General features: G+C 40.3%; 3 protein-coding genes across 3 annotated transcripts in view; all 3 read left to right on the top strand.

Annotated features, from left to right (window-relative positions):
* Positions 1–17,256, top strand: part of myo10l3 (myosin X, like 3) — a 51,312-nt gene extending 34,056 nt beyond the window's left edge. The window contains exons 19-41 of the mRNA XM_034886474.1: positions 594–674; positions 2,156–2,280; positions 2,493–2,607; positions 5,391–5,497; positions 7,172–7,567; positions 7,690–7,720; positions 7,845–8,666; positions 9,378–9,501; positions 9,910–10,153; positions 10,287–10,382; positions 10,575–10,668; positions 11,369–11,424; positions 11,539–11,681; positions 11,778–11,972; positions 12,158–12,315; positions 12,804–12,927; positions 13,411–13,708; positions 13,819–14,026; positions 14,197–14,333; positions 14,461–14,575; positions 14,670–15,125; positions 15,284–15,475; positions 15,604–17,256. Of these exons, the coding sequence (XP_034742365.1) occupies positions 594–674; positions 2,156–2,280; positions 2,493–2,607; positions 5,391–5,497; positions 7,172–7,567; positions 7,690–7,720; positions 7,845–8,666; positions 9,378–9,501; positions 9,910–10,153; positions 10,287–10,382; positions 10,575–10,668; positions 11,369–11,424; positions 11,539–11,681; positions 11,778–11,972; positions 12,158–12,315; positions 12,804–12,927; positions 13,411–13,708; positions 13,819–14,026; positions 14,197–14,333; positions 14,461–14,575; positions 14,670–15,125; positions 15,284–15,475; positions 15,604–15,708 (4,422 nt within the window). The 3' untranslated portion in view covers positions 15,709–17,256. The remainder of the gene's footprint in view (positions 1–593; positions 675–2,155; positions 2,281–2,492; positions 2,608–5,390; positions 5,498–7,171; positions 7,568–7,689; positions 7,721–7,844; positions 8,667–9,377; positions 9,502–9,909; positions 10,154–10,286; positions 10,383–10,574; positions 10,669–11,368; positions 11,425–11,538; positions 11,682–11,777; positions 11,973–12,157; positions 12,316–12,803; positions 12,928–13,410; positions 13,709–13,818; positions 14,027–14,196; positions 14,334–14,460; positions 14,576–14,669; positions 15,126–15,283; positions 15,476–15,603) is intronic.
* Positions 17,257–18,797: 1,541 nt separating this feature from the next.
* Positions 18,798–22,535, top strand: pttg1ipb (PTTG1 interacting protein b). Its single transcript, XM_034886605.1, has 7 exons — positions 18,798–19,064; positions 19,445–19,500; positions 20,236–20,344; positions 20,935–21,037; positions 21,411–21,476; positions 21,887–21,933; positions 22,426–22,535. Exons 1-7 carry the CDS (start codon positions 18,854–18,856, stop codon positions 22,467–22,469), a joined length of 636 nt encoding a protein of 211 aa, XP_034742496.1. The 5' UTR covers positions 18,798–18,853; the 3' UTR covers positions 22,470–22,535.
* Positions 22,536–24,782: 2,247 nt separating this feature from the next.
* sumo3b (small ubiquitin like modifier 3b) lies at positions 24,783–27,346 on the top strand. Its single transcript, XM_034886610.1, has 4 exons — positions 24,783–24,947; positions 25,884–26,012; positions 26,180–26,251; positions 27,225–27,346. Exons 1-4 carry the CDS (start codon positions 24,927–24,929, stop codon positions 27,288–27,290), a joined length of 288 nt encoding a protein of 95 aa, XP_034742501.1. The 5' UTR covers positions 24,783–24,926; the 3' UTR covers positions 27,291–27,346.
* Positions 27,347–27,630: the final 284 nt, after the last annotated feature.

The raw sequence follows: 27,630 nt of genomic DNA, 5'->3' as shown, positions 1-27,630 counted from the left end.
TCTGAGGCAGCACAGAGAGCGAGGCTAACATAGCCTGCGAGGTTCAAGGGTCCTCGGAGTGTGGGTTTGTGTGTGGGTGTGTGTGTCATGGTTAATGTGGACTGAATTTGAGATGGAAAAAAGAAATTACTTTTAATCTGTACTTTTTGACACGTTTTGTCAACAATACATACACATACTTATACACACTTAACTCACACCTACGTACTGTAATTGGGTATTTTTGTTTTCTGCTTTGTTATACTAGAGATGTTGTACCTTTACTCCAACTTTGTAGATACAAATTTTGCATAGTGCAAGTACTACAAAATTCTTCATCAAGTAATTTGTATGACTTTTTGACTAAAAGTCTTAGTTTCTTAAAACAAATCTGCCATTTCGGTGAGACAATTTCAACCTGTTTGAACAGAAGTCACATGGTTTAATGATTTATTTTTAAAATAAGGTTCCATTTTCTTGATTCTTAAGCAGCTATCCCTCATTCTGTATTGTTTAATGATTCTCACTCTATAAGTAGACATAAAGGAATATATTTGGACTCAATCAGTTGCTTTTCTGCTGATATTAATCCTCTTGTTGCTGATGTGTTTCAGGACTCTCTCCATTCCCTGATGGCCACACTAAGTACCTCCAACCCCTTTTTTGTACGCTGCATCAAACCAAACATGGACAAGGTAGGTCATGCAAATTGCACTGCACCAAAAAAAAAAGTCAAAAACACTGCCAGGGCTTGTCAAGGTCAGCGCCTACAAAGTTAAACTTCCTCTGTGCTATTCATAGCTCCAGTTGCTCAGAGCTAATCATTAGTCATATAAATGTTTCACTTAAAAAGTTTTTCTTTTTAGTTTTTTTTTCCCCTGCAAATTAGTTTTACTAATAAACTTTAACTTCTGTCCTGCTTTGGTGCAAAAACTCTCATTGTACTTCCTCAAATAAAAGGGTTGTGCACATTCCTACCACTTTATCCCCTTTACCAGAGGTCAGCGGTCACTGCAGCCCACTCTGGCTGCAGCTGCTTGACTGATACTCTGCTGGTCTGGCACTGGGACGTTTATTTAGTAGGCCTCTATTCCTCCCGTTCCATCTCCTCACCTCCCACTCCCTATGTCTCATTCCACACCTTTTGCTTACTTAGTAGTATGGAAACTGCACTGTCTTCCTCTCTCTCCCTCTTCCTCTCTCACCTGTTGCCTGCTCTGCCTCGCATTTGCTCACCTGGCCTCGGTCAGTCAAGATGGAACAAGCCATGCCTCTGTTTCTGCAGAATGACAGAATTGCGTGCATGCTAACACATGCACACACTTACAATGTATTTGTGAGATTTACATGCACCCACCCTCCTTGGAAAAAATGCCACTGAGGGAAGGGCCAGCTTGTTTTCACTCAACCAAGTCAACATGCCTAAATCCTCTGCTTAAGAGCAGAGTTCAGAGCTCAGAGGCGTGCATGTATGTGTGTATGTGTGTTTGATTATTAACATGAATAGATGCAAGCATACCTTTGCAACCAAGTGTGTTTATTTCCATGCATAGTAGCATTAGCCTGTAATTAGATTGACACATTTGGGGAATGCTGTTGTCCTGTTTGGGGCTTATCCAGCGCTGTGTGCCCTCTGGGTAACAATGGCCTTCGTGCAAGCCTTGTGAGCGATCAGGCAGCCTGTGAAGAGGGTGAGGCGGCAGACATCACAGATCTTTTTCTTATAATCAGAGCTGGATCATTGGTAACACAGAGCTGTGAACAATGCAGCTGATTATTCTACCTAGAAAGGCCTACCCGGTTGGCAAGGTCTTTCTCAACACTGTTCAGGTTTCTCCATGATGGCGTGTGTGTTCTTTGCGGTAACCTGATTGTTAATGTAAAATGATAGCATTCTCTATTGTAATTTACTTTTTTAGTTCAAGTTTAATGTGACTCAGCAGTAAGAGGATTTGAATAGGTGTGTGGGCTCAACAGTGGAGGATTATACATTTTCTTGCCTGCAGTGTTTAGTCGTCCCATATCTTCCTTACCAAAACATGTATTGTGCTGAATAAGGCCTGCTTTTAATGGATGTCAGGTATTATCTTGATAAAGCATAGAGCTGCTAGTGTTGTTATCATTTGAGTGGAATAAATAGGCATCTTCATATTGTTTTGTTGTCTGTCATTTACAGAAGGCCAACCAGTTTGATCCTGATGTGGTCCTGAACCAGCTGAAATACTCTGGGATGCTGGAAACTGTGAAGATCCGCAAGGCCGGATTTCCCGTCCGTAGAACCTTTAAGGACTTCTACAGCAGGTCAGCAAAATACCACTAAATTACTGTCCACACCAAAGCTCATGAGTCACCTAAAAGTGGAAGATTTATGTTGGACAACTAAAAAAACAAACCAAAATCCAAATAAAAAATAAAGTGCTTAAATCCCCAATATTAGTCTTCTGCTGTTCTGTTTCTCTAAGTGTGTGTGTGTGTGTGTGTGTTTGTGTGCGCATGCTTGTGTGTTTCCACAGGTACAAGATGATCCTGAAGAACAAAATCCATTCAGGCAATGAGAAGCAGAGCTGCTTGGAGCTACTCACACTTCTTGACAAAGCCAAGACAGAGTGGCAACTGGGGAGGACAAAGGTAGAGCACATACACACAAACACACACACACACATGTCCAGACTTGTTTTTGTCACTTACGAGGACATTTCTTTGATTTACTAACATGCCCTGGATACTCTCAGTAAGTGTAACCACTACCCAAATCCAACCCAACCCTTAACTTAACTTTCAACTGTATCCCAACATTATCCAAAAAACAAAGTCTTAACCCCAAAATGTAATGTTTTACGTTGCGGAGGACCAGCATTCTGTCTCCAAAATGGGAGGAAAGTTCCCATAATGTGGCGAATGAGTGAATAGATATTTGTCCCAACAATGTGATTATCACAAGTGCAAACACAAATATGAAAACCGATATGTTTTCCTGTAAAATTTGCTCTGCAGTACAAAAGCCAGTCTCCTAGATGCTCTTGAAAACATGTTCAACAACTCAGAAATCACAGTTTCTAAGCATTAACGGGTGGGTTAAGGACAATTTCATGCAGAAAATCCTGATAGCATATTGGTTCAATGTGGTATGTTCTGGGAATTATTTTTCCTGCTGTCATTCCCAAGCTGTTGATGTGTGCCACGGCTTGGACGGCCCCAACTATGACTCAGCCCCAAAGATTTTTTTGGCCTGTTGTGATCAATCTTCTGCTCTCCTGCCGACAACCACAGAGTTACATGGCTACTCCTATAAAACAAAACTGACACTAACAACTGTTACTTTATCGCAGCGCAGCGGCTTAAACTAATCCTAAAACAGCCTTAATGTAGCTGGAAAAGTGTTAGCCTCTTGACACTCGTCAAGCTGTTGATTTAATAAACTAAATTGCTGTGATTTGGTGGCAGTGAAGAAGCGTTGCAGAGGTTAAGGGAAAGTCATAGATCTTTTATAAAAGTTATCATAGTGTGATGATCTCCATCTGTTGCAACACAGCACATCTTATCCCTCATTCTCTCTTTTTCTCTGTCTCTTGATTTCAAGCAATCATCAACTCCCTTGATCCGAGCCCTTTCTTTTTCTCTGCACTCCCTTTGTATGAATAACCTTTAATAACTTGTTTGATCTGCAGAACAAAACCTTGTTGCCTCATGTTGAACTCAACATAGATAGGTGGCCTCTGCACTGCAGAAAAATGATATAAAAAAAAACAGTTTTGGAGGCTTTCTAGAAATCAGTCCCACTGTTACTTCCTGCTCTATAAGTTGGGGTTCCCCCGTAGCCGTTAAATCATTGAGACGTTTGTTTGTTAGACGGTTTTGTTGCAACGCCCCATTTGGCTGGCACACTATAAATAATGTCAGCTGCACACATGCTAATATATACATAGAGACCAAACATGTTTGATGTGTTTGATCTATATAAGTATATAACCTGTGCATAACCACTAATGTGCAAATGCCTATCTATATTAAAGTTCTCACACATGCACACAGTACGAATGTCTGGAGTCCCTGTGTATTACAGACTTCAGAGGAAAAAAAAGAAAAACAATTCCTTTGTGTGGGTATGGGTTTGCATCCAGTGTCAGCACTTTGACCTTTGGCCGCCTCTGCTTGTATGACTGCTCCACTTAACACTCTATATACATAGAAAAAGAAGGAGAAAGAGGGTAGTTTTTCAAATTAAGACTGAGTCTGTGTCATTTTGTCCACATTAATTGTGTTTTTGATGGCAGCGTATTTTTCGGCTCAGGGAAATTTAATGTGGGTTGCGAGAAAAGGGGGCTGAAAGATAGAAGGGAGCTACATTTCCTTTGGAGAAACAATCTGTGTGTAATTATACATGTGCTGACTGTGTGCAAAGGAAAAGAGTTGCTTAGAATTAGGGGCTTGGGTGAAGTTGCGTGAATTGTGCGTGCGTGCGTGTGTGTGTTTATGCATATGTGTTTGCGAGACATTTGTTTTACAGACAAGGGAAGGATGTGGATGAAGAGGAAGCTTCCTACTCGCACAAACTTTACAGAGCCAGGCAGGGCTGCAGCTGTGGGATCCTTTGATTAGTGGAACATCTGGGACACAAACCCACACACAGCCACTCTAAGCCCCCCCTTTATAGAAGTAGTTTATCCTCCAGACTAGCAACAGAAATTGCATTATCACATAAACCCAGATATGCTGCTGCTTACATGGTCAAACAGACAAAATCTGATTATGTTTCATAATGTCGTGTTTCAGTTCTATGTTCATTTCTCTTCAAGCGCTTTAGTCTAGGAGTAGCTGTAGGCTGTCAAATGTCCCTCAGAGAGAGAACCAACTTAAAAAAATAAGTCTTCAGGAGTGAGGAAAGGGTTAACTAAATTCTTTCTCCTTTCTTCATACGAGTAAGGAGGGGTGTGGCTTTCTATCTGGACACCAGCCACCATCCCTCCCCCTCATCCCTCCATCCCTCCTCTCCCTACCTCTTCCCTCCTTCTCTGTGCCTTTCTGCCTCTGCACGTCAGTCGAGCTACAAACGCAGTGGTAGCAGCAGCAGGAAAATGCTCAGGAAGGACGCCTGAACACAATGAGGCTCTGCAGCAGCGGCATAAGAAGCAACACTGCTCTCCCCGTGCCAGTTTTCTTTTCTGATCTGCTCTGCAGTCAGGGAGAGCAGCTAGCCTGCTAACCTCAACTGCGCCACAGTTTCCTCTGCAGTGGGAACAGGGTACTGCCAACAGACAACAGGGGCCCTTTACATTTCGGTTGGCCCTCTTTTTGTAGCCTTACCAAGAAGAGGAACTAACCCATCCTTTTTTATTCCCTCCCCACCCTCCCTGTCTGTGTCTCTCTGTCTCTGTCACTCCCTTTCTGTCGTGGCGCTGATCGTCCCGCAGGTGTTCTTGAAGGAGGCCCTGGAGCAAAGGCTGGAGAAACAGAGGGAAGAGGTGCGGCGCAAGGCTGGCATGGTTATCCGCGCCCACATCCTCAGCTATGTGGCAAGGTGAGGGGTGAAGTGTGGAGGAGGGGTGGAGGGCTGAGTGGCAGCGACAGTTGTCAGTGTTTGTTTTGTAATAGAGGTGTACAGCCTGTGTGTGTGTGTGTGGTTTTTTAGGTTTGCACACAGGTGTCTTATCTGAGTTTATACAGTATACAGTATCAGGGCAGAAGCTGCTTCACAGATTCTCAAGTGCAATAAAGTTGTGTTTCAGCTCATAAAACTCTGACTGGCTGCTGAGTCTGTCATTACAAACTCATGCTGTACGTTTCTCAAATCCACAGAACTTTTTTTTAAAGTCTAGTCAAGATCCCAGAGTTTTCACTGATACCAAATACTGTATGTCGTGCAGAATTTTGGAGAAAATTCACTACAAAGTTCCTGCACTCCAGAAAGTCTTATATAGTCTGATTGACAAAGACTGTGGATTGTTATCCACATATAGTGTTTCAGTCCTCAGACCCTCATTTGGTCAAATGTATCAGGTACATTTTTATTTTGAACGTCTGGGGGGGAAAACGGTATTATTAAAGTGAGTACAAGTGACCTAGAGTGTGCAAGTTTCTATTGTTCTTTCACAGTTGGGGAAATGTGCATAGAATGTTGTACAAGACAGCTAGAATAATATGATAAAATGGTGCAGCCATAAAAATTAAACATAAAGTCTTGGGATGGAATGTTTGACTTGTGTTATTGTGTTATAGTTCAGACAGTAAGGAATAAGATGCTTTTAACAACCTTAAAGACACTTAAGGTGGAAAAAGGGAGAAACTGGATGTAATGGTTTATCTACTCTGGATGTTACAATGTACTGTATGATATGAAGTGATGTAGAGGTCATGCCCCTTAGTTGAACCACCCTTGGACAAACATAGTTATCTGTGAGCATCAACAAGACTTTAATTTATTGGTACACAATCAGCAGTACAGTCATTGTTGTTTTTACTCGCTGAATAAATCTGTCTTTTCAGCCTGACCAGCATGTTTTGCACCTCACCACTCTGCCTGTCATACAGGAGGACATCCATCACTATGCTGGTTTCAAAATCTGCCCATGCAAACACCCTTAGGGATGTAATTGCACTTGTGTGCTAAAACATATAAGACCATATATAGTCCTCTGAAAGGCTCCGTTGGTAGAGTATAATGGGACTGATGACATTGTTCAGGTTGTGAGTTCCCTTTCACTTCAGAGCCACTCATACTAAAGACAGAGGCTAGCAAAGCTCCCTAAAGACGCAAGTAAAGCCTTTGTATTATTATATGTAACATTATCTCTGTTCTGAGACCAGTCAGAGGCCACCGAGTGATTACTATGGAGACTACGCCATGCTACGGGTCAGAGCAGTGTGTGTGTGGTCCTTTCATCAAGTCACATGTATTTGTGTGTGCACGCTGTTTGTATGTGTGTACTCAATGCATGTGCAGTGTGTGGGTGATGGGGCTTAGTCACAGGGCTAAGCACAGCAGCCCACATGGCCACAATGAAACAGCACAAGCTTTCAGACTCTAAACATCGCACAGTTCACAATGTACAGGCTTTCTTACCAGTGTGTTTATTCAAACTGAGAGAGCTTATGCAGTGCTGTCCATCGTCACAAATATGTTTGTGGTGACACAACATTGGATTAAATATGGGGCCGTGCTTGATTCGAAATGTGTGTTTGCTTTTCTCATCAGGAAACAGTATAAGAGGGTTCAGTCCAGCGTCGTCACCATCCAGAAGAACTACCGCGCTCACTTTTGGAGACGCTTCTTCCTGCGCCTGCGCTTTGCCACCATCATCCTGCAGAAACATCACAGAGGCCAGCTGGCCCGATCCCTCCTCCACCAGCTCAAAGAGGAGAAACAGAAGCGAGAGGAGGAGGAGGAGAGGAAGAGGAGAGAAGAGAAAGAGGAGAGGAGGAGAATAGAGGAGGAGAGGAGGAGACAACAGGAGGAGGAGGAAAAGAGAATGAGGGAGGAAGAGGAGAGGCAAAGGCTCATGGACGAGGAGATGAAGAGGAGGGAGGAGCTGAGACTGATGAAGGAGAAAGAGGAAGGGCAGAAAATGTCAGCTAAAGCAGATGAGAAAAGGTAGAGTCATTCAATCTTTGTCTTATGTTGAAGATGCATTTACAGTATTAAGATCAGATGACTTGTATAGTTCCTTGATGTGCACATTTGTCAACCCAAATTTTTTGCATTTTGTTTTTCAGGAACTTGCTGGTAAATGGTGTTGGTCAGAAGGTAATTCCTAAACAAAAACTGTTATTCATATAACAAAACACAATGTGAGGGGTAAAGGTGGTGGCAAAAAGCATTTAAATGTACACTTTATATTCCTCTTCCTCTTTCCTTGTCCTGTCTACAGAAGGAGCTGTCCCAGACTTTGTCCCAGAGTCACACCTCTGAGGAGGAGAGCCGTCAGATGGAGGAGATCCTGCGGTTGGAGAGGGAGATCGAGCGCCTGCAGAAGCAGCAGGAAGATGGCGTGTCCCTTCTCGGAGACGTCTCCCATGAGGAGCTACGGCAGATGAGAGACGCTGAGATCTACAGACTCGAGAAGGAAGCTTCCCGTGTGGCTACTGAGTTTCTGGAGCTCTTGGACTTTGGTGGTTTAGAACCATCGCTCTCCAGTGAGGAGAATCTCCACGACCCGACTGAATCTACAGCCCCTCTGGCCGAGGAGGAGGTAGATGAGGGTTTCCATGCTGAGGATGAGTGCGTTCCTTTGCCGGACTTCCCTCCTCCGGCTGCGGTTCCTCTAGACACAGAAGTATTCCAAAGTATTCCCCCTCCTCCGCCTGCCTTTGCAGAAGGATTAGTTGCCACCCCTTCCTCTGTCTCCTGTCCTGCAACGGCAAAGCTCTCCCTACTTGCCCCCAACGGGCTAAGTAATACCCCTGCTCTCACAGACTCCAGAACCTCCAGACCTCCTTCTGTAGTCACTAATGGAGAAAGGCGGCCGTGCCAGACAGCCAGCCGGGGGTCAGACTTTGAGTCTGTGAACGAGGAGCCTTCCCACTCAAACCAGCTAGACACAGAGTCGGACTATGACCAGGAGGAGTTTGAGGAGGCCCACGGGAGCTCAGGTGCTAGCATCAACGACGGCCATATCACAGATGAGGAGGTGTTGCGAAAATCCTCCTGCACCCAAAACAGCTTGGACTCCTTCAGAGGCAGCTCAGACTCGGTGAGAACTAACAGGCTCAGAATAATTTCTGTCAAATGCTACAGATCTAACCCATATGGGTAATCATTTGAAGAATTATTGTTTACCAAAAAAAGTGACTGTATTTTTAAAGTATGTTTTGTCCTCAAATTAAACCCCAAAGGAAATGCTGCATTTTCCATTTGTAACTTAAGCCATCGTTCACATACACTGACACACACCTGTCTTTCCTCTGGGTAAAATATTTGCCCCACGACTCAACACCTAAACTATAGACCCCAAAATTCTGTGTGCACATGTGCGAACTTGAATACTTATCGTCATATCAAAAGCCTCAGCTCATTTTAAAATCACAGTGAAACCTTGTTGCAATTATTTGTTTTGGCTCTGCTGATGAGCAAATGAATCTATTCCCAGTTACTGCAAGTCAAACAGAGAGCTCAGACCTAACGCTGTCAGATCAGCAAAATGTCAAAGGGAAAGAAGGGAGTGTGTGTGCATATGTGCACGTGTGTGTGGCTGTGTGGGTGTGCATTTGGCAATGTTGATTGACGCTATACTGACTTACTACAAGGTCTGACAGATACTGGGCACTGGTTTTAGTTCTGAAATTGCAAAATGAAGACTCGGACTGCCTGCAGTCTCCAGAAAAAGAAAAATATTTTATTTATATATTTTATACATTTTTGTGGAGGACATCTATTGTCATAAATGCTGGTGTTTGTGTTTCAGTTCATTGACAGCGATGAAGACAATGATGGCTATGTGGACACAGATGAGGAAGTTTCCAACGGGAGAGTGAATCTGCTGAATGGCAGTGGGCCTCCATACTTCCATGGCTACCTCTACATGAAGAGTGAGTAGCTTTACCAAATCATTGCCCAGCAGGCATGGAGATGTTTTCTGTACAGCTGAACACAGCTTGTCTGGTTGTTTTAGAAATGTCAAACATGCTTTCTGTGTTTTTTGCGTGTTTGCTGTCATTTTTATGTTGTAGTGCTTATAACGTCCACTTCTGCCTACTGTATATCCTTCTTAAATGTAGTTAATTTTGGTTGTTTTGCGTTTATTTTGTGTTGCGTTTCCAAAAGATGCACATGTACTGTATGTGTGTGAATGTCTGTGTGGTGGAGAGTGTTGAAGCTGTTTAAAGGTGTTTTTGTCTGTTTTTATTTCTCCCATCATATTAAGATTTTACATGAAACATTAATGAATAAACATCCTTTCTTTCTCCTTCTGCTCTCTGCACTTTTCTCTCTTTCAGGTGGTCTGATGATCCCATGGCGTCGTCGCTGGTGTGTCCTAAAGGATGAGACCTTCATGTGGTTTCGGGCCAAGCAGGACTCCCTCAAATCCGGTTGGCTCTACAAGAAAGGAGGAGGGATGTCCACCTTGTCCCGGCGCAACTGGAAGATGCGCTGGTTTGTTCTGCGGGAGTCAAAGCTCATGTACTTTGAAAGCGACAGTGAAGAGAAGCTGAAAGGAACTATTGATATCCGCACAGCCAAGTAAGACAACCCTGTTCTCAGTCAATAGGGTTAAAATCGTAATTGCCTTTCATTGTTCTAATTATTATTACTCCAAAGATATAGAACACTCTATGGTTCCCTAAAGTTAGGTCTATTCTGGGTCTTTCTGTAGAGAGATAGTGGACAATCATGAGAAGGAAAATGCACTGAATATTGTGACTGAGGAGAGGACCTACCACATCTACGCAGAGTCTCCAGAAGATGCCAGGTACATTATAAACCATAGATTCTGTAGAAATCATCAATTAACTGTTTTTTTTCTGTGCAGTGTTTGACATTGTCATCATCTCTCTGTAAAAGTGATGTGTTAAGATGAAGTCCCCCTTGTGGTTGCCAGTGGAAGTAGTAATTTTCAATTTTGCTGACTTTTACTTTCTGAACTGCCTCTGACCCCATCCAGTGGTTGGTTTAATGTGCTGAGTCGGGTCCACAGCGTCAGCCCGGAGCAGCTCATGGAGATGCACCACGAACAGGCCAACCCAAAGAATGCAGTGGTTAGTGTGGTATTACCTCTCTACTGCCGGGGGCCCCAGCCTCAAATACTTTTCTCAGCCGTAATGATGAAGGGTGTAACTGAATCACAGTCCAGATTTGGGTCATATAGTTATTTAAGCTGAAGAAGCTGAATGCACCATATATCATTGTTCATTGGACATTTATGGACAATATCAAAATGATGGAAAGAAAATCATGCCACACATAACTTTGAAATAAGATAACAAATATGTACAGTATAATTATCATAGTATAAACACCCATTTACTTTCCTTGAAATGACTTTGTTAAAGGGAAAATAAGCTGATTTTCATACAGCTTTATTTTCATCTGCAGTGACACAAAGCTGTTTGAAAAGTAGTAAAGTTTCCCTTTAAGGGGTCTGTATGTTTTCAAACAAAGAGTTTGTCATGCACAAGTTACATGTCATGGTAGTCGTTTTAAACCACATCAGGCCATTAGGACACCCTGATCATATAGTGGATCACACTCTTAGAATAAAACAGCTTGGAGCACCAGGTAACAATGTTTACTGTATCAGGGTAGGTTAGCTTGGTATTAATTGTAGAAACATAATGAAACTTATTCTACAACTCCAGCACTTGAGTGTCCCTTGGAGAAAACCCTACAAAGAAAATATTTACAATTGGGCAAACAGCTAATAATCATTTAGATTCACCCATCTTTTTTTCTGTGCAGGGCACACTAGATGTGGGTTTGATCGATTCTGTTTGTGCATCGGACAACCCAGATAGGTAAGAAATGCCCATTAATCCTAAAGTATGTTCTTAAACTGCAGTCTAAGTAGTATGACAGCATGTACATGGTATAACAACATGTGTTCTCTGTTTATGTGTTCTGTTCCGCAGACCAAACTCATTTGTGATCATCACAGCTAACCGGGTGATCCACTGCAACACAGACACACCTGAGGAGATGCACCACTGGATCGGCCTGCTGCAGAAATCCAAGGGAGACTGCAAGGTTGACGGACAGGAGTTCTTAGTCAGAGGTCAGACAGTTGAGACACACACTCATAATTTGTTGAATTTGTTTGAGAGAAGGAAATATAAAAAAAGGATTTACAATAATGTTTGTCCTCCTTCAGGCTGGCTACATAAAGAGATGAAGTCTGGAGCCAAAAGCACTTCTCTGAAGCTGAAGAAGCGCTGGTTTGTTCTCACCACTACATCTCTGGATTATTACAAATCGTCGGAGCGTAGCACCTCCAAACTGGGAACTCTGGTCCTCAACAGCCTCTGCTCTGTGGTGCAGCCAGATGAGAAGGTCTTCAAGGACACTGGTCAGTTTATGGTCAACATTATTCTCAGTCATCTTAAGCAACAGAAATATACTTATCTTAAGGTTTCTCTGCTAATTTTTCAGATTTGAGCATTTTGTAGGGAAGTATGTCGGATTTATTAAATTGTATTAAGCTCTCCCATAGAGTCATTTAGCATCTTATTACTTTCTGTCTTGTTCACCCAGGTTACTGGAATATAATCATCCATGGACGTAAACACTCTTACCGTCTTTACACCAAAATGCTGAATGAAGCCATGCGGTGGGCAAATGCCATACAGGGGGCAATAGACAGCAAAGTTCCCATTGAAACGCCAACACAACAACTCATCAGGGACATCAAGGTATTAAAGCATTTATTTGGTTGTTTCTCCCTTTTTTGTAGTCAAGTTAGCCTACTAATGTAATGCAAATAACTGATAGTTTGTGTGCAATGTCTGACTTTGTGCGCCTCACTAAATGTGCTAATAATAATTTCACAAGTGATTTTGCATGGCATTTCATTAACATCTTGATATAATTTTAACTCCAATTCTTTTCAGTCATGCAAACCTTCGGCAGGGACACACAATGTAACAAAGTGAGGGACTACTCACTGAGTGTGTGCCGTGATCTTCTTTAAGTCTTGGCTTTGCCTGCTTCAAAACTTTTACGTTTACTTTTTTATCCTGACAAATAGCAGTGGCATAGCTTTACTGTTGTTAAATTGCCTAAACTGACTTGATAAGCTCACTTAAACACACACTTCCGCCTATTCTACAATGCTCTACTTTGTTGATAATTTATGACCACTTTACTTTAAGATTGCTAAACCAGTTTTCTGTCTGTCCAGGAAAGCAGTTTGAACGTGGAGGCTGTGGAGCAGACATACTGGAGGAACCCCATTCTGAGATATACCCAGCATCCTTTGCATTCCCCTCTTCTACCATTGCCCTATGGAGATGTTAGCGTCCACTGTGAGTGTTGTGGCTGCAGCTACTGTTTGTAAGCTATTGACTTCTGTTGATCCTGACAAAATGTTCAAAATGTTCTATTTGTGTGGTTGGATGTACAATACAATACAAATACTCCAATCTTTTGTTGTTGCAGTAACATGTATCTAAATGCATGCATTACTTTGTTTGTCATTCTTACTTTCCTCCTATCGTAACATTAATTTTAGAACATTAAAAGCTCACTAGTTAGATGAAAAAACGACATGCGTTGTTTTGTTTTTTACAAAAAAAATGAAATAAGGAACTTTTCAGCGTGATCCACTATCACGGCATTGCAAGCATACAAGGCTGCATCTTTAAATTAAAATTAAAATTTCAAGCTGTCTGATATAATTTACTTACTACTAGGTACAAAGCACAGACACTAGTTAAAATAGTTGTAGTTACAAATAATGGTACTGGTTTGGCTAGAATTTAAATCCTGTCTCTGTCCTTCTGTCCCAGTGCAAAGGGAAAAGGGTTATACCAGCCTGCAGGATGAGGCAGTGAAGATTTTCAACTCACTGCAGGAGATGGAGGCCGTGTCAGACCCTGTCCCAATCATCCAGGGAATCCTTCAGACTTGTCAAGACTTGAGGCCGTTAAGAGATGAGGTTTACTGTCAGCTGATCAAACAAACCAATCATGTCCCACACCCAAACAGTCCTGCCAATCGCGCCCACTGGCATCTCCTGACCTGTATGTGCTGCACCTTCCTGCCCAGCCGAGGCATCCTACGATACCTCAGGTTTCACCTCAAAAGGTGCAGTGTATTTCTGGACACACGCCGTTATTCATAAAAATCCTATGGTCACCGATTATGATGAGATGTAACTTTTAGTTCAGTGTCTTTCCATCTTTCCATGTTTTCAGGATTAAGGAGCTGTTCCCTGGCACAGAGATTGAAATGTTCGCCCATTTCATCGGTGAGTCTCTGAAGAAGACAAAGAACAGAGAGTTTGTTCCCTCTCAAGAGGAAATTGTGGCATTGCTTACCAGACAAGAAATGACCACCACGGTGTACTGCCATGGAGGAGGCTCTTGCAAAATCTCCATTAACTCACACACCACTGCTGGAGAGGTAAGCAAGCTCTAGTAATTGCTACACAGGCTGTTTTAAATGTTCCACTAAAAAATTTATGTGATTAGGTTACACAAACTCTGATACAGATATTTTAGTTTTTGTAACATGGCAAGTAAAGGAGTCATACTAATACATACTACGTTGTTATCTTGGCTTGCTTTGTCCAGGTGGTGGAGAAGCTAATCCGAGGTCTGGCTATGGAGGACAGCAGGAACATGTTTGCACTATTTGAACACAACAACACTATTGACAGAGCTGTGGAAAGCAGGGTTCTTGTGGCTGATGTTTTGGCTAAATTTGAAAGGCATGTTACACGTTATCACATGTTATATGTACTAATATTATAAATTCAGGGTCCTGTTACATACCTAATGTCAAGAAAAGAGCAAAATGTAGATATGTTAGTGACAGGTTTGTGTCTTTCCCACCAGACTTGCTGGCAGTGAGGATGAAGGCCAATGGAAACTCTATTTCAAACTCTACTGCTTTCTGGATGTGGAGAGCATGCCTAGAGAAGGGGTGGAGTTTGCGTTCATGTTTGAGCAGGTGTGTTTTACTCATCCTGTTACACTTATTGAGAGTCTTTACAATCACATGTTGGTGCTTATGATGAATGAGAACTATTTTGCTGTTCCTTCAGGCCCATGAGAGTTTGACCCGGGGCCACTTTCCTGCTCGTGAGGAGACCCTGCAGCACCTGGCTGCGCTACGCCTGCAGTTTCTGTTTGGGGACAAAGCAAAAGTCACCTGGAGCCTGGAAAACGTCTATCCCGTGGGCCGCCTACGCAATCGCATCCTCCAGTTCACCAAGGTGGGTGGCGCATCTGGGACAGGCCAAACTCTGGAACGCCGGAGGACTAGCTTCCTGGACGGGACCCTGCGGCGGGGGTTGAAGACAGGCTCAATGAAGAAGCAGCGCATGGAGGAGGAGCAGATGTTGGAGATGTGGATAAAGGAGGAGACATCTGCCACCAGGGCAAGCATCGGGGAGAAGTGGTCCCGCCTCACTGGTCTGGACCAGCACCAGGCTATGCTCAAATACATGACCATCATCAAGGAGTGGCCTGGATATGGATCCACACTGTTTGACGTTGAGGTAAGTTTGTGCGTCTGTGATTGATACACAATCCGCTCAATAAGGTCGGTATTGGCCTTGATACTGATCAAGCAGATGAGATCAGTGCGTCCCTCGTGGGCCAGCCAACTGCACATGTTGGATGATTTTTGTAACTTACTGTGTTTGGGTCTTTCTAGTGCAAAGAAGGAGGTTTCCCTCATGATCTCTGGTTGAGCGTGAGCGCTGAAAATGTGTCTGTCTACAAGAGAGGAGAGCCCAAGCCTCTGGAGACCTTCCAATATGAGCACATTATTTTCTTTGGCGCTCCACAGCCCTGCACCTACAAGATCACTGTGGATGAGAGAGAAATGCTGTTTGAAACACCACAAGTATGTAACCCTTCCCCCATATATAAATAAATATACATATTAGATTGTGTGTGTTTGTAAGAGAAGACATTATTCTAGAATTTGCTTCTCTTCTCTGCTGACTGTGTGTTTTATCTGTAAATTGGCAGGTTGGAGAGATCACAAAGATCATGAAAGCCTACATAAACATGATTGTGAAGAAGCGCTGCAGTGTGAAGTCTGTGTCCAGTTATGGAACAAACTGGATCAGGTGATTGACATACAGGACTCACAATGTTCAGTAGGCATGGGGAGAAGATGAAGAGATGGCAAAAGGAGCAAATCACCTCGACAGAGATTGTGTTTCAGAGCTTATGACTGGCTGCTTAGCAACATAGACACACTCCATCCAGAACGATTTATTTCTATACAGACAGAAAAAATGGCAAAAGTGGAAACATTCAAGCATCGGCACCATTTAGAGCTTTAAAGTTGTCCTAACTGTTGCTCCCCCTCCATGCAGTCTCCAAACATGAAACTCGCTCTTATAAGTCTCAGTGCTCATTTCTCACATCTTACTTGAAATGTAATTTAGATGTCTCTTCATGGATTTTGTTTTTTCAATATCCAAGAAAATCAAAACCCTGTCTCACATTTCAATATTGAGATTCATTCCACATCTGAATTGGGACCCTGAGTGTAAATTTTCAAAAAAAATCCAAACTAGATAAAAGAATGTGTTGCGCCTGTCATTGTCGCCCCATTGTAATGAATGTTCTCCTGACTGGAGATTCCCTCAGGTGAATGTCTGATATAACTGTCCCAAGGAGATTATCTCCCTCATCTTGCCTTTATTTTAGCTGTTCTGGACTAAAAGATTCTGTGCCAATGCGGCCTTTCCAGAATTGAATATATATCTTGGGGTGTCGAGTATGTTTGTTGTTATGGCTTCCACTGGTGATGTGCTACAAAAGCACATCCCTATCTTTAAAAAAACTGAAAATTCAACATGAATAACCACTGCATCAGTGGAGATGCAACGTCTGTTACCAGTGCAGTCAAGGATTTTCTCAAATGCAGGATTATTAAACCATTCAAACTATTTGTGCTTCTCCTAGAAGAAGTATTTGGTGTTGAACTGTTTTATTGTGGGTATGTATCTGAAACTGATCGCTTGTTCAGTATGGCTGTGTCTAAAGATTTTATAACTGTTTTTTAGTGATGTCAAAGACCATGTGATGGTGTGGTATTTATTTACGGAAGTATCAAATGATTGTGAGAATAGGCCGACTGAGCGAGGTGAAAAGCTCGCAGGAAATGTATTGATGCAGTTGTCCTAATACTTTTGTTTTCTGTTTTTTTGTGCATTCAGGGACACAGAAATCTAGATTTTCTAGATAATGTAGTTGTTGATAACTTGCAATTTTTTGCCGTTTTGTGCCCTGTTCCTGAGCTTTTGTCAACATAAAATAACCTAACTGTGTTGCCCTCGAGTTGACACCCAACATGCTCAATTGCTTTTATTATTTGTTGCATATTTTCTCTCTTCCAATACAAATGAACACAAAGGATGCCTAGCCTGTTGACTTACAGTATAGTTCATGAAAAGACTATGATCCAAACATAATAAGCTTAGTATTTACCTCACATTGCGTTACTGTCTTCCATCGCTCTCCAATCGTATACTCCCTTAGGCGATCTGGTCAGCTGCCGGCGGCCACACCAGAGACTGAACTTGCCATTGACGATGACTGTATTTCTGAGATTTCAGAAAATGTTTTATATTAGAATTTAAAGATGCTTTAATAAATTATTGTATTTGAGCTATTTTGTGTTTGTTATTACTGTACAATTGCCATGTCTTGCAGAGGACAAAATGGTAAGAACAGTAAATGTGTATGCCATATCTGTGGATCTCAATATATTTTTGTGTATAAAATGGAAAACAAAAATGAATAAATGAACAATGACATGAACTCATTTAGACCTCTGCTCAGAACTGTGTGGGTGTGTACATTCTGTGCTTTCACCTGTTAAAGTTGAACAGGATAAGATACTTTAATAATCCCACACTGGGGAAATTCCTTTGTTCAGCAGCTCAAAAGATAAATTCACACTCATCAGAATTGTACCTGTAACGTTCTTGTAAGTACAAATTTTCAGTTCATTGTTCATGTTATCTCCACCCTAGCTCTGCCCATCATTATGCTGCATTAATGTACTGTTGGCAGAATGGGAGGAACAGGAAAACCTCCCTAGTTTTTACCTTGGTGACCTTTATGTATTATTATTATTATTAAACAAACTTACTTTTTATTTTTATTTTTTTAAACCATTATTTATCCAGGTAAGTCAAATGAGAACAAATTTTCGTTTGCAATGACACCCTTCACACAGTTACACATTCATGTGTGGGAGCTCCCCAGTACAACCACAGTCTAATCTGCTGGCCACTGAGCAGCTCTGATGGAGCGTTGGGGTGATGGTGTTGCTTGCATGTTACTAGAAGTCCGTTGTTCTGTAGCTCTTTTTGCCAAGAGGAAGATATTGTGTAGCTGTCAGAAGTTTTGGATACCACTGACTTGGGATTATAACTCTGAGGCATTAAACTCAATTAAAGTAAACGAAACACAGCAGATGAGCAGGGGCTTTGGCCAGTGTTGATAATATGGCATATATTATAATTAGAAATATTATAAACTGTACTGGATCAGTCTGTTGAGAACTGAACTTGAATGTGGTTACAGTAAATTATAATAAAGTTGATATATTTTCTTTAGGATTCCACATGGCTTATGAACACGTAGAAAGTGCACAAAAAGGGCTGGAAATGTAATACTGTGGCTCTTTTCCAGCCAATCTTTTTTATCATAAACTAAAATAATTTGAATTAATTAATGGAATGTTGGATTAATGTTTCACTGTTTCAAATTGCCGTCAGCAAAAGTTATCTAAAATAAAACATGGTATGAAGTCACTAATGAGGGCTTTTAAATCATTATGTCCGTAAATGTTTGTAGTGATTATTAATAAGTTGTTTATAAATTAATTTTAGTGCACAAGCTGTGCGGCTGAAACCAAAAGGACAAAGCAATGTGCCATGCCAAAGGAGGATACAACAGACTTTTCACAACATGGCAACCAAAACGGTGTTTTAATTAATGGCTTAAATGGATAATAATAATAATAATAATAATAATAATAATAATAATAATAATAATAATAATAATAATAATAATAGTCATTAATTCCAGCATAAAGTAGGATATTTTTAACGTATATTCTTTATTTTCTGTCAAGCAATTAATTCTATTAGAATTAATCGGACATATACTATGTGAACATTTTCTGGCATGATTATTATTGTCGGTAAAGATGTTTAACTGTGCAGCTGTTTTATGACACCAGCGTCAGGTGTTCATGACGTCAGCTCTTATGGGGTCCACCCTCCAGTTTGACTCCTCAGAAACGTTAGTTTTGGTCGTAACTTATATTTCCGTGCGCTCGATGACTTTCGCTCGTCTCACAATGTCCGGAGAGTTCAGATCTTCAGCCTTTGTTTTTGCCTTGATTGTCTACGGTGGGATTATATCCACAGGGGCGCAGACACCGACTACTTCTCCAGCTCCGAGTAAGTGTGTGTGTGTGTGTGTTATTTTCCCCTTTCAGCTTTAGCTTTGTTCTACAAGAGTTAGGTCAGGAGGTGGTCACATGACAGCAAATAATGGATTTCCACTGATCATAAGAGCGGATGATGATCATGTCAGTTAATGGAAATGGTTCAAAAAGAAACTTTACTCTAGTTTTCCTTTTGCAAAGTGAGTCTGAATGTGTGTAACGCTGTTAACACTGTTGATGATTTGTCAATGTGGGCAGAAAATTAAACCTCCAGTGAGGTTTTATTGCCCTTCTTGTACATTTAAACAATAGCTTGAACCTGCCCTGCAAAGGAGGGCCATTATGCCCTACAACCGACAATATATAACACACTGTAACTTATCCCTTTTTCAGCTCCTTGTGCCTTGAGATCCAACACCAGTTGTGCTGAATGCCTGCAGAACGTGACAGTAAGTAGCTTTAACTCCAGCCAAATACACATAACTGACTTCAGTATTGTTAGTGATGCAAGGCAAGGCAAGGCAAGGCAGCTTTATTTGTATAGCACATTTCAGCAACAGGGCAATTCAAAGTGCTTTACATAAAATCAGTTAAACAGATAAAACACAAGTACAAACAGTTAAAAATCATAAGCATCACAAACCGATAAAACACATGAATAGACAGTTAAAAACAAAATAGGAGTGACTTTCTCTGACTTTCTCGGTATTAAATATCTGACTTTCTCTGTATTAAATATCTGACTTTCTTTGTATTAATTATCTGACTTTCTCTGTAATAATTATCTGACTTTCTCTGTATTAGTTATCTGACTTTCTCTGCATTAATTATGTGACAATCTCTGACTTTCTCTATATTAATTATTTAAGTTTCTCTGTATTAATTATCTGACTTTCTCTGACTTTCTCTGTATTCATTTTCTGACGTTCTCTGACTTTCTCTGTAAACTTTAGACTACCTTTCACACTAAATAGTCAATGTTAGTGCTATCCTTCGTGATCACCTCAGTGTCACTACCTTTCACGATTCTATTTTTAGAGACGTTACTTTTCGTCTCTGACTCTTCTTCACACTAATTAAGCCAATATAGTGCTGCCCTTCATGTCTATCTCGACACTACACATGTAGCCTTGCTACTAAACATACAATACTAAGCAGAGTATTTGTTGCTGTTTATGTTGCAGTGTTTGTGGTGCACACCAACCAAACAATGTGTGGACTACCCAGTGAGGAACATCTTGCCCCCCAGCAGTGTCTGTCCATTGAATGACGCACGATGGGGGTTGTGTTGGGGTAAGAGTGACAAAACCAGGCCTCAGATAACCAGTGATGCCAAATCTGGGTAGGGTATATATCCCGCAAAAATTGGCAACTATTTTCCCAATCTATATTTAATTTGAGTCTTTTTGCCAAACATTCTCGAGTTACAGCTTCTCGGTTGGAACGGTTGGCTTTCTGACTTGATAGTAAAATGGACTTTAGGAGTTTGTGATGGGCATTTATTACTATTCTCTGACATTTAAAAAGTCAAACAATCAATCAATAAAAACAACGATCAGCGGGATAATCAATAATTAAAATAATTACAGCCCTAGTATAGGACTTTCTTCAGATAAATCTTAGTTTACAAATAGTGATAAGATGCTGTCTAGTCAAGTACTTGACTGAATAACGACTGAGTTACTCATTATGGTGCTTTTTCACCACAGAAGAACCATTAACTAACTTTTTACTAGCTCAATGTCTTGGTCTACCAAGACCCCAACCACCAACTAACTAAAGTCTAAAAGCAGCACTAGTGTCAATTTAATAGGCTTTATAATATGATACATGGTGAGTGATTTGTGAGTGATTTCTAGTGTTTCCCACCTTTCTGTTTCCAGTAAACTTCCAGATTTTGATCATCACTATGTCAGTGCTGGGTGGCATCATCATCATCACCATTCTTGTTTGCTGCATTTGCTGCTGCAAGTGTGAAAGAATTGGGTAAGGATTAAGTCACATGAAGTGTTGGCTGTGATATCTGGTTTAACGTGGAAGGAGGAGGACAGGGAACACAATGGGTTGTCTTTCTGCGCCGCCAGGCTGATACCGCCGTCTCCAAAAGCCTGCCAGAATTTGTAACTGCAGCTTAGCTCTGAAAACAACTTTAATCTTTCTATTAAGACGGGCTGACATAGCCTCTTATAAAAACGTGTTTATTTGATGATGGCCTTTGGATGAGGAGGAGACTGATTGTTAGACTGTTACTTGCTGTATTAGGATAAAAGCAAAGCACATCAGACTCCTTTCTCACTATTGTCATTTATATTGCATTGTAAGCTTTTACATATTTATTTTACACATTCTTATGTTCTAGGAACAAGAAAGAAGACGCAAAGGTGGAGCGACAAACCCGGGCCAGAAAGAACCGTCACAAAGCAAGGTAAATGGCTGTTAAGGAGGGGATATGAAAAAAAAACTAATTTAATATTTTCAGTTAAAAAAACAACTTTCTGGTACTGTCATTATAACACTAACCATCAACTTAAGATAAGAAGAACATAAGAAGGAGTCTCTGCTACACCACATATTGCTAACATCATATTGATAAATAAGTTCATATGGTAAAAGAATGAAAAATAATATAAATGGTATAAAAATGGTGCAGAACGAAAACTGTTTTTAATGTATTTATATATGTATGTCTTTTAAGTGGCAGAAAATGTGTTATTTTTCATCAGCATGATACCAAAGTACTACTGTTGACCCTTCAGTGAGATATAGAAAACTGTAAGCGTGAGTGCGTCCAGTGTTCTCTGTTGTCCAACAATTTGTCTGTTTCTTCCCGTACAGGAAAACAGAGATGCAGCTGAGACATGATGAAATCAGGCAGAAATATGGTGAGGCTAATTTCTATTTTGTGTGGTTTGAGTGGGTTAATAAATGTAAAATTGTAAGATCAATAATGCTTGTTTTTTAACATGGCTTTGTTTACATGCACAGTGGTAAAAACAGTTGCATAATGAATGCATAATGGGTTATCGGAAAGAGAAAATGAAATCTGTACAGATGAAACGAGGGAACAACATAAAGAAGTCCTTCATAAACCAAGAGAAAGAAGCTCTAAACAACACATTTGATTCAGTAGCGCCATCTACTGTACTGAAACAACACTGCATACACTAGATACCAATGTTTTTAACTTCAATCAATTTTGAAAGACAAGGATTTTAAGAAACTTAAATGGTGGGTTATTCTGTTTTAACCCACCATTTAAAATTGTGTGCAACCATTGAAATATTCCTAGACATTGGATATTATATTCCTAATACAATTATATACTTGTAGCCAAACAATGGGTTAAATAATTTGTTCTCCATTGTTCTTTACAGGTATGGCAAAGGATAATCCATACGCCCGTATGGATGATCACTGAGAAGAATCTCAGCGATGATTCTTTTTTTTAAAATTAAATCCCTTAAAATGATTATATTGATGCCAGTAACATTGAGATACATAGCATGAGAAACTGTGATAATCTCATCTGATTTTATGTTTGCCATATAATCCAAATCATTTTTAGTGTGCACTTCATTTCAAACATTGTCTATTCACCTAATGATTCATACTTTATACACACTGTACACATCTGTTATACCAGATTAACCACTATTTTACTGCGCGTCATTCATGTCTAAAGTACAACATTTATTTTTATATAAAATCATGTAATTCATTTAACACTGTTTTGCGATTTTTATTTGGGAGTAAATATCAGAATTTGTCTTAGAACTTTCTGTGTGTTCTTGAACTACATGTGAGGGATATGATTATTGTGCATCTTTCGTTAAAAACAAATTGTGACCATTTAAAAAAATTAAATGAATACAAATGTTGTTCGACTCTGATTTTGCAAATCCATTTCCTAATTCTCAAATTCCCCATTTTACTAATCCATAAAACAAGAGGGGTCAAGAGAAACTCATCAGTTCTGAGATAAAGTATGGAACCGCAAATGTGCAAATCAATGAATGTCACCTGTGTGCCACTTCGTTAAGGAAATACACACTATTCACACATCCTGTATGACATTCTTTCATCTGTAGCAAGCATGTTGTCAATCCTGAGAACAATTTGCACTTTAATGATTGCAGAAAAACTGACAGGACTATATTGTCTGGAAAAGACTACAAACCTGTGACATCACACTGTGAATCAGCATCCAGAATCGTATGTTTGTATGATGTTTGTGTAGGTTGCAACAGAGTATAAAGTATTGTTTGAACCAAGTCTATGTGACCAACTCAAGGCCTAGTTGTAATAATGTTAAATCCCCCCCCCAAATTATTTGACATGACTATTTTTGAGAGTTGATAGATATTAATCTATGAATAAGAAATGTTTATTATCTAAGAACATTTTTACTCAATACGTGGAATGTTGACCCTATATGTGACGACCCTCCAGGCCATGTCTGCCTGTTACTTTGTGTGGATGCTTTACTTGCGGGAAACAGGGCTAGGGTCCGCTCCTGGGCTCATTAATTAAACGGGCAGCACCTGGGCTCTGTGAGCTAGTGAACTTTTAAAAACCTCCTGGGTTGATTAGTTCCCTCACGTCTCTGACACTCCATCCTCGCCTTGGTTGCTGTTAGGTTTGTTTGTCTGCACCATACAACACTGCACGTGCATGCATTCACTCAAGAACGCACTCACACCAATTACTTTACTGATCACACGTCCAACTGTTCAAGTTTATTTTACTTTATGATTTAAACTAATATAACATTTGTTAAATCGCTTTGTTGTGTTCATTTCCCTCATCTGTCACGACCGCGTGGTCCGGTTTGTGATAACTACTGTATATCAGAATCCGAATCAGCTTTATTCGCCAGGTTTGAGGACACATACGAGGAATTTTTCTTTGGAGCATTGTTGCTCACACTGCGCTTACACACACAAAACAAACAAAACAAAAAATATACATACTAATATATACACACAATATACACATACTCTAAGCAGAACAATATAGAGGCATGAGTGCAAGGAAGAGATCAATAAAATTATTTAAATGTGGAGCATAGTGCAAAGGATACTGGGATAAATAGCGTTATGTTATTATATTACAATATGAACAGTATGAACATTATGGACAGTTCTGAAATAGAAAATAAGAATGATGAATGAATAACAATAAGAGAGATGTGAGAATGGGAATGATGAGTAAATATTAAATAATAAATAATAAGAGAGAAAGTAGAATGAGAATGGTGAATAATTAGTAGACAATAAGTGAGATTTGAGAATGGGAATGATGAATAATGCTAAATAAGTGGAATAATAAGTGGAAGCAGTGAACAGGTGCTGTAAAGACAGTGATTACTGGGTTATTGACCAGAATTGAACCTGACACTGGGTAAGAAGTCAGCTGTTAATCAGAGAGATGGCTTGTGGGTAGAAACTGTTCCTGAATCTGTTGGTTTTGGCGTACAGTGCTCTGTAGCGCCTATATTAGCGATGGTCTGCTTTCCAATCATATAAGAACATATTATTACTATGATATTTCTGGTTGGTAAGTTAGGTTTCTGAATTTGTGCATCTTTAGTTCTATGCTTTGCTCTGATTGTCCCTGGTCTGAACTAAAGGCTGACTCTGCAGAAGGGCCCTTTGTTTTACCTACCTCGCGGGAATGCGCAAATTAGCTTGCGCGCTCACGTATCCGCGCCCCCGAGGAAAAGTGGAGCACGTGACCCTTTTAGTCAAATCACATTTCAAATTTCAGTGCGCGCTCCTGCACAAACGACGAAAGAGCCGGAGGAACTGATAACCCGCTTCACCGTTAACACTAGTCCGTTTCTGCCTTATTAATCCATCCTCGGAAAAGTACCACAATGTCTGAAGAAAAGCCAAAGGTCAGTAACGTAACGTTTTTTTTTCGAAGGGACAACTCTTCCAGGTTGGCTGCTTATTATGCCAGTTGTAAGTTAACGTTAGCACATTCAGCTAGCTAAGCTAGCTCTGCTTCCAGGCTACAGATGCCGCATTTGAGCGGGTTCGACGGAGAAAACAAAGGTTGACCAATTTGCGGATCTTGTAGCTTTGGGCGCACAGTTGTTTGCATTCTCCCACCACGTCAGCATCGACTACTGCAAGCTACTCTTTGGCTTGCTGTTAAATTGAGATGTTTGTCAACGTCGGCATCAGAGATTGACAGTGAAATGAATGATCTGTTTTCCCTTTCATTTGTGTCTTTCTGCGCCAATTTGAACATGGACTAACGTTAGCTTGCTATGCTAACGAAGGGGAGAACCGAAATGAGCGAGTGCGGTGTTTGGATGGTGAATCCTTCCCATGGGACCAAGCTTATCTTGTCAAATGTTAAACAGGAAGAGGACACGGTGCTATCTTAACGGAATACTATTTTCTTATAATTCCCATACATTCCCATCTGTTTTTTTTCCGTATATGCCGTGGAACGTTATGTGACAAACATGAATCCCTAGTCGCACTTCGACTCTCGGGGGAAACAAAAGATAAGCAGCACGTAGGAGTCGCTATCATCCCAACATCAGTCAGTACTAGGAAAGGAGCATTTACACGCATCCCCACTGTGGGAACAGGCCTTTCATGGAGCAGCCTATATCCTGCACTATCTCTGTCTTAATTTGTACAGTCTGTTGTGTCCCCACATCTTTGGCCACTTTATTTGTACAACCTACATTTGGATTAACATGTGCCACCACGCGGTATTGTTCTTGCAACGGTCCATCTTTATAATGCCTGAGTCGCAGAATAACGTCACCATAACGCTGGTAGGTTGCTGCTGCTGATGAGTGTTTCTGTTGCAGGAGGGAGTGAAGACGGAGAACGACCATATTAACCTCAAGGTAGCTGGTCAGGATGGGTCAGTTGTACAATTCAAAATCAAAAGGCATACTCCGCTCAGTAAACTAATGAAGGCATACTGCGAAAGACAGGTACGTTCATCCTTAAAGACTAAAACATACACGTTGTGGTAACAATATACTTCTGACTTTATTACTAAATGTACTAACACTAAAATACATTAATAAAACCTCTGATTAGACGTTTTTGTTACCTTATTGTTAGGCAACATCTAACTAATATGCTATTTCTGTTACAGGGATTGTCAATTCGTCAGATAAGGTTTAGGTTTGATGGACAGCCAATTAATGAAACGGATACACCTGCACAGGTTGGTGAAAACTTATTACTAAAAGTGTTTTTTTATATATATATATATATATATATATGTATATGTGTGTATATATATATATATATATATGTATATGTGTGTATATATATATATATATATATATATATATATATATATGTGTATATATATGTATATGTGTATATATATGCATGCACACAAATGGGTCAAAGCATTAGTTTAATGTAACTGTTACTTTTGGTAAACTGTGGAGAGTAGAATTGTAATGTGACCTTATTAAAATGGGAAATAAAGTGTTCTTGTTTGTAGAGTATACATTAATTCAGTAGCCAATATCATATTGTTATTCCTTAACTTGCACAATCGCTGAATGGATACAACCCCCAGGAAATAGGAATCCATGCTCCAGCCTTGATTTTTAAGTTAATCTTTGTGCAGTATTTAAGTTTACAATGTCTAAATGTTAGATTTGTGAAGGACAGTTTGCCACTGTTAAAACGGCCTCACTTCATGTTGCGGTAATCATTTGGAGTTGATCATTCTAATGATGTAACATGATGATCTAGCTGGTAGCAAAAAGATCATGGGATGGGTGTCATCTTTATTGGATCAAAGTGAAAATAATAAAACTCAACACAAAGACAGTCTGGCTATCATTTGAAATGTGTCCAAGCTAGTACCAGTATGATACCAGAGTTTTTGTACTGCGAGCCAAGCAGTAAGATTCAATACCTTACTGCGAGGATAAACATACATGTTTTTTTTTACAAGCTAAAAATGTTGATGTTTAATATGGAACTTCAGGTGATGGAGCAGAGAATAATAACACAACATTGCTAATCTAACTAGGCGTTTATAGCACATTTTAATGCTTGTTGCAAGACACATTTCTATCGGTACCAAAAAGTATTGAGGGTTCAATACCCAACTCTCTACTGCTGAGGATAAATACACATTTGCTCCAGAATAATTTAGTTTTGTTCCTTTATTACAGCTCGAGATGGAGGATGAGGACACAATTGATGTATTTCAACAACAGACGGGAGGAGTCTGTTCTTAAGTCGGATGTGGACTCTTGGAAGAATGTCCACGTCATTATTTTCATGTTGGTTTTCACTTAATTTTTCTTTCTTTCTCTGTGCTTGGTCAGGCTGTTCACAACAAAAGAAAGCAGGAGTTTTTTTGTCAGTGCCAAAATCTTAACTTTGAGATGCAGGGTAATTTTTTTTAAAGTGTTTTATTCACATAAATGGATGATTTGAAATTGTCCAAGGCAGGGACATGTCTCAGATCAGATATGGCTCGTAATGAAAGAAACCACTGTTTTCTTTTGATGTTGAAATTACCTCATGCATGTCTCATAAAACATAAGCTGAACTACATGCCAAAATCCCCCCTTT

This window comes from Etheostoma cragini, chromosome 11 (assembly GCF_013103735.1).
Source record: "Etheostoma cragini isolate CJK2018 chromosome 11, CSU_Ecrag_1.0, whole genome shotgun sequence".
Taxonomy (NCBI): Eukaryota; Metazoa; Chordata; class Actinopteri; order Perciformes; family Percidae; genus Etheostoma; species Etheostoma cragini.
This window is presented reverse-complemented; position numbering and strand designations above follow the sequence as displayed.